The sequence below is a fragment of the Benincasa hispida genome, chromosome 12 (assembly GCF_027475165.1).
Source record: "Benincasa hispida cultivar pf3 chromosome 12, pf3_genome.v1.1, whole genome shotgun sequence".
Taxonomy (NCBI): domain Eukaryota; kingdom Viridiplantae; phylum Streptophyta; class Magnoliopsida; order Cucurbitales; family Cucurbitaceae; genus Benincasa; species Benincasa hispida.
Genome location: NC_143489.1, coordinates 25,028,722 through 25,035,630, shown reverse-complemented (window position 1 = coordinate 25,035,630; position 6,909 = coordinate 25,028,722). Strand labels below are relative to the sequence as shown.

The window sequence follows — 6,909 nt, the reverse complement described above, 5'->3', positions numbered from 1 at the left end:
CAGAAGACAGGGTAGACAACAAGTTGTACTTCATAGAGATATTCGTGTTGAGGATACATCTAGAGAACAAAGCGTTCCTGAGAATTTTCCAGTGATGGTTGAACGAAAAAAGACTCTCAAGGTGCTTGCAACACCTGACTTCACTTAGCAGCCGCTGTGCATTGCCTATCTTGAGATGACAGGTAACTTTGAACTTAAATCTAGCTTAATTCACGTACTTCCTGCATTTTCTGGTCTACAGGGCGAGGATCCACACAAACATTTGAAGGAATTCTATGTGGTGTGCAATGGAATGACATGGGGTGACCCAGGAGCAGATAAATATGAGAGCATTCCTCTTTTCATTGAAGGGAGATGCCAAGGAGTGGCTCTACATTCTTCCACCTGGGAGTATCACATCCTGGGAAGAGTTGTAGAGACAATTCTTGGAAAAGTTCTTCCCAGCATCCCAAGCTGCCAGTATCAAAAAGGAGATTTACAGCATCATGCAGTTCAATGGGGAGACCTTTCATGAGTGTTGGAACGATTCAAAAAGACATGTGCCAAGTTTTCCCATCATCAGATCTCAGATCAGTTACTAATCTAGTACTTTTACGAGGGACTGATGTAGATCGACAAAAGCAACATAGATGCAAATGCAGGATGAGCCTTGGTCAATAAAACCTTGTCTGAGGCAATGAACATAATAGCTACGATGGCAGCAAATTCCCAATAGTTTGAAACCAGAGTTGTGGTCAGTGTTAAGTCCGCCAACGTAGTAAGTGAACTCGAGAAAGAAATATCTAACTTAGTTTCTGTTGTAAAGTAGCTGGCAAAGGTGGAGATTGGACAGCCTGCTGCTATTTTCCAAGTGTGCCACAAAACTGGCCATTCAGCTGACGTTTGCCCAAGTGCTCTTCAAAGAGCAATGCATGAGGTAAATGTTGTTGGAGGCTTGGCAAAGTAGAAGGCGGGACCCATTCAGTCAGACTTACAATCTTGGGTGGAAAGATCACCCAAACATCAAATGGGGAGGACAGAAGAAGCAGGCTCAGCCTAGTCATGGAGCTTCATATGGTTCAGGTATATCCTTAGAAGATATGGTTAAGTCTTGCTGATAATCATTTTAAATTTCAGAGTGTCATTGATGCTTTGGGGACCCAAGTCTCTCAACTAGCCACCTTGATATGTAAATTGGAAAGACAGTCTGGGAAACTCCCATCTCAACCAGAATCAAACCCTAGAGAAAATGGAAGTGCAATAACGTTGAGGAGTAGCAAGATGTTGTAGCCACCTGCTGAGTCAAAGAAGCCAGAATTGGAAAACCCAGGAACTTCTTCTTCGAATTCTACAATCATACCACCACCACAGAATAAACTGGGAATATCTTCTCACTCTTATCCTCTTTTAGATGCGTATGTGCCTAAAGTTTCTTTTTCTTCCAAGCTTGCAAGGCCAAAAGAACCGATGGTTGACAAAGACAATGAGCTTTTGGAGATGTTTAGAAGGGTGGAGATAAATATTCCTCTCTTCGATGCCATTAAGCAAATTCCTAAATATGCAAAATTCTTGAATGAGCTTTGCACGAGGAAGAGACAAGCCAAGGAAAAGGAGAGAATGGTGGTAAGTTAATTTATGTCTGCGATCCTTCAGAAAAACTTGCCTGATAAACAAAAGGATCCAAGTATGTTTTCTCTCCCTTGCATCATAGGAAAAAGGAAAATTGATAGGGCCATGCTAGATTTGGGTGCATCAATAAATGTTATGCCTTATTCAATTTATAAAGAATTAAAATTAAAAGACCTAATTGAAACTGGATCTGTGATTCAATTAGTTGATAGGTCTTTTATACGCCCATTAGGAGTCATAGAGGATGTTCTAGTTTAGGTCAATGAATTACTTTTTCCTGCTGATTTCTATGTTCTTAAGATGGAAGAGCTCACATCTATCTCATTTACATCCATCTTGCTTGGGCGGCCTTTTATGAAGACGTCCAAGACTAAGATTGATATGGATGAGGGTACTTTGTCTGTGGAGTTCGATGGTGAGTTGGTTAAGTTTAATATTCTTTATGCTATGAAATCTTCCACCATAGGTTAAATACATTCTTTGTGCCAGATTGATGTGTTTGACCCTCTTGAGCAGGAGGTTATATGGGACGTCTATAACGACAATGAGGATGACTCAGGAGATTTGATCCCACTTGGAGAGCTTGCCACCATATCTATGACTGAGCTGGTAGGTATATCCTCTTATTCTAATGCTAAATCTTCTGACATGGTGCTTCCTTTTGTTTTGCAGGCACCAAAATTGGAGTTGAAGGAGCTTCTAGACCCCTGAAGTATGCCTATCTAGGGGAAGCTGAGACCCTGCTTGTTATAATCTCAAAGGAACCTAACTAACGAACAAGAGAAACAGTTGATTGAGGTATTGCAGAAATAAAAGCTGGCCATTGTATGGACGTCGGCCGACATAAAAGGTATTAGCCCCGTTGTATGCATGCATCGAATTTCTTTGAAGGATGGAGCTAAGACTTGTTGACAGCTTCAATGATATCTGAATCTTGTATTGAAGGAGGTAGTAATGAAAGAGGTCTTCAAACTCTTGGATGCAAGTGTTATCTATCCTATTCCTGATAGTGAGTGGGTTAATCCTATTCATGTAGTGTCTAAGAAAATGGGTATTACTGTGGTAAAAAAATGGTGAGTGTAGTCTAATTCCTATTAGGGTTCAGAATGGGTGGAGGATGTGTATAGATTTTAGAAAAATAAATGATGTAACTAGAAAGGACCACTTCCACATTCCCTTTATTGATCAAATGCTTGAAAGGTTAGCTGGTAAGCCTTTCTTCTGTTTCCTTAATGGTTTTTCGGGTTTCTATCATATCCCAATTAACCAAGAGAACCAATAAAAGACAACCTTTACATGTCCCTATGGCACCTTCGCTTTCAGAAGCATGCCATTTGGACTATGTAATGCTCCTGGCACCTTTCAGCATTGCAAGATGTCCATATTTTCTGAGTTTATTGAAAAATGCATGGAGTTTTTTATGGATGACTTTACTGTATATGGAGACTCGTTTGCTGGTTGTCTGTCTAATTTGTCTAGGGTGCTAGAAAGATGCATTGAGTCTAGCCTGGTTCTTAATTTTGAAAAATATCATTTCATGGCCTCACGTGGCATTGTATTATGACATATAGTATCTGAGCATGGCATAGAGGAAGACCCTGCCAAGATTGATGTTATTGCTAAGCTCCCTTACCCCACAAATGTGAGGGAGTTTCGTTCATTTCTTGGTCATGCAGGTTTCTACCGCATGTTCATAAAAGACTTTAGTAAGATTGCTCAGTCGTTGACCTCTCTTCTTCAAAAGGATGTGGCCTTTGATCAATGATGATTGCAGGAGAAGTTTTGATGTGCTAAAGAACATCTTCTTCAAAAGGATGTGTATTCCAGTCATTCAGGCTCCTCGTTGGGATCTTCCCTTCGCGATTATATGCGATGCAAGCGACCATGTTGTAGGAGCAGTGCTGGGGCAGAAGGTTGACAAGAAACATCACGTCATATACTACGCTTCAAAGACCCCCAACTCAGCTTAGTGCAGTTACATCACGACAAAAAAGGAGTTTTTAGTAGTTATTTTTGTTTTAGAAAAATTTCGTTGTTATATTATAGGATCTGAAGTTATTGTCTTTTCTTATCATGCAACCTTGTGCTATCTAATGTCAAAGAAGGAGATTAAGCCTAGATTTTTTAGGTGGGTTCTTCTCCTTCAGGAGTTTAACCTGAGACTTCAAGACAGGAAGGGATGCGAAAATACCATTGTCGATCACCTGAGCAGAATAGTAGCTTATGGAGGTTGTCTCGGTTCTGATGGAGACTTACCTGACCATACTTTGATGCAGGCAGACGGTATTTTCATGACTCCTTGGTACGCTGATATTGTGAATTACATGACCACTAGTAAGTTCCCTCATGGAATGAATAAAAATGGCATGATAAAATCAAGAGTGAGTCGAAGTATTATGTTTGGGAGGACCCTATTCTGTGGAAATTTTGTTTAGGTCAGGTAGTTAAGAGGTGTGTCCCTAATGATAAGTTCTTTTTGGTTCTAGAATGTTGTCATAAGCATGCATGTGGTGGACACTTCAATCCCAAAAGAACTGCCAAAAAAGTCTTAAATTCTAGTTTATATTGGGACACATTATTTAGGGAAGCATATTTTGTCTGTAAAACGTGTGAACGGTGTCTGAAATCTAGAGGATTGTCCCGTATGAATGAGATGCCACAATTCTCTATCCTTTTCTATGAAATATTTGATGTTTAGGGGATTGACTTTATGGGGCCTTTTCCTTCTTCTTATGGGTATGAATATATTTTACTGGCAGCAGATTATGTTTCCAAATGGGTGGAAGCAAAGGCCACAGTTACTAATGATGCTAAAGTGGTTGCAGGTTTCTTGAAGACTAACATTCTATGCAGGTTTGGGTTCCCTAAAACAATCATCAACGATCAAGGATCACACTTCTGTAATCGGGTCATTGCCTCCTTGTTGAAGAAGTACAATGTTCAACATCGTATTGCCACCTCATACCACCCTCAAAGTAATGGGCAGGTGGAAGTGTCCAACAAGAAAGTAAAGACCATTTTGGAAAAGGTGGTCAACCCAGGAAGGAAGGATTGGAGCCTCCGACTTAACGATGCTCTATGGTCTTACAGGACAGCATTCAAGACTCCTATTGGGATGTCTCCTTACCGGATGGTTTGTGGAAAAGCTTGCCATCTTCCAGTTGAAATCCAACACAAGGCTTATTGGGCAGTCAAAAAGTGCAATTGGGACTTAGAGGCAGCTGGGGAGGCTAGACTTCTATAACTTCAGGAGTTAGAAGAGCTTAGGTTAGAGTGTTTTGATAATTCTTTGATTTATAAGAAAAGAGTGAAGGATCTTCATGACAGAATGATTCCACCCAAGAAGTTTCAGGTAGGGCAAAAGGTACTTCTATATAACTCTTGATTGAAATTTATGTCTGGTAAACTCCATTCCAAGTGGCTTGGCCCATTTGATATTTCTCACGTTTATCCTTATGATGCAATAGACATTGTTAATCTTGAGATAGTGAAGGTTATTAAAGTTAATGGGCACAGATTGAAGGTCTTCCATGGTGGCGAGTCGTAGGACTACTTTGAGAGCGCCTATCGGTTGGACTCACCGGTCTACAAATGAAATTGAGCCATCACGGTCGAGCAACCAACCATAAATATTTGCGCTACCTGGAGGCAGCCAGGATTTAAATTTATTTGCTTTCTAGGGTTAGATTTCAATTCAGTAATTTTTTTTTTTGTTGAGCCTAATTCTTTCTATTCTTCTCATTTGCTAGGATTTTTTATGGAAAGAAGTTGATTCAAGTGTTCGACATCCTTCCTCCACTCTATTGTCCAAGGAAGTATTATGATCCCTCATGCTTTATTTTGATTACATTGGGGACAATGAGTGTTTTAAAATTTGGGGGTGGGATGTTTGGATTTTTGGGCTAATTTTTTTTTAATTTGATGATATTATTTGGGGTCCTTGAGCGCTGTGCTCATACAATGCTTGCTTGATTGAGTGTTTCTCGTTGTTTTGTTTCTTGCGATGACTAGTCTATGACACACTCGTATGAATCGTTTTTGCATAAGAATAGGTTGGATGAAAGGATTCATAATTTATATGATGTTAATATTGCTTAATTAAGCTATATTTATCAATTAATTAAACTAGATTTATCTAAGTTAGAATAGTAGACATATTGAGTTGACAATCTGGCCACTCTCACCCATACAAATCAAATGATCGCCTTCATAGCTAGGAGTTCATAACTCACTTAGGATTCAGGTCCTGTCACCTATGGTCATCCTGGTGAAATGCAAGTCTCTACTATTAACGGTGTTATATAATAAAACTAATCATTTCATGGTTTGATCTTATACAAACTCTTTGTATAGGATACCCTCGCTCATTTGTCTTTACATGAACGATCAAGATCAAATCATTTGTAGCACATTACAACACTTGTAACATTTACAAAGTGGGTCGTATATGTAGTGTCATAAAGATAAAGTACCCAGCCTTATCCATCTATTACAGACCATTTAGGTTATTTTTTAAACAAGATCTACCTGCATGTCTCTACATACTTGTTTAAATTACATAAAATAACCTAGGGATCTTAGTTTATTGGATTGAGTGTATGCTCATAAAATAATAACTATTTTATTAATAACAATTTGTTTATACAATGTTTACAAACTACATGATTACAATAGAGATTTAGGACACCAATCTCAACACGGCAAACATCACAACAATTAAAAAAAAATTGTACAAGCCAAATCTCCAAAACTGCCATATTTCTCTAATTATTTTCAAAATTACAATATTTCACTAATTATTTTTAAAAGTTACAATTTTCCTCCAACATCAAATAAAGCTCTCTCAACTAACTTTACCACTCTATCCGACGGATGACCCAATCTCCTTCGCCATAGCTCAAATTCAGATACTTCTGGAACCTTCACTGTATGCATTGTAGGAATTCCTCGTAAATATTAAAGTCCATCATTTCGTTCACCAATGAAAAATAGGCTCCTAGAATTTTGATCTTGTATAGCACATAAAGAAGGTGTAAATCGAACAAAGCAATTCGCATCATCAATTTGTTGTGACACTGATATTAATTGCATTGTAAAGCGGGTACAAATAGAACATGTTCAAGTGTGAAATCGGAAAGGACAACACTCCCTCCATTGTGACGACTGCTTTCTTCCTACTTGACATGTTTATAGGACTTGATTGAATTGTGTATGTATGATTGAGAAATTTTAAATTTTCAGTTGTATGACAAGATGCTCCAGTATCAATATATAATCCACTCCATGTGAACAAAGTTAATA

General features: G+C 38.6%; 1 protein-coding gene across 1 annotated transcript; it reads left to right on the top strand.

Annotated features, from left to right (window-relative positions):
• Positions 1 to 920: 920 nt before the first annotated feature.
• On the top strand, positions 921 to 4,852 carry LOC150031888 (uncharacterized). The gene is made up of 11 exons (XM_090308319.1): positions 921 to 1,062; positions 1,391 to 1,602; positions 1,909 to 2,031; positions 2,125 to 2,221; positions 2,281 to 2,354; positions 2,554 to 2,670; positions 2,975 to 3,065; positions 3,180 to 3,284; positions 3,436 to 3,521; positions 3,756 to 3,989; positions 4,307 to 4,852. The coding sequence occupies exons 1-11, from the start codon at positions 921 to 923 to the stop codon at positions 4,850 to 4,852; spliced, it is 1,827 nt and encodes a 608-aa protein (XP_090164445.1).
• The last annotated feature ends 2,057 nt before the right edge of the window (positions 4,853 to 6,909 follow it).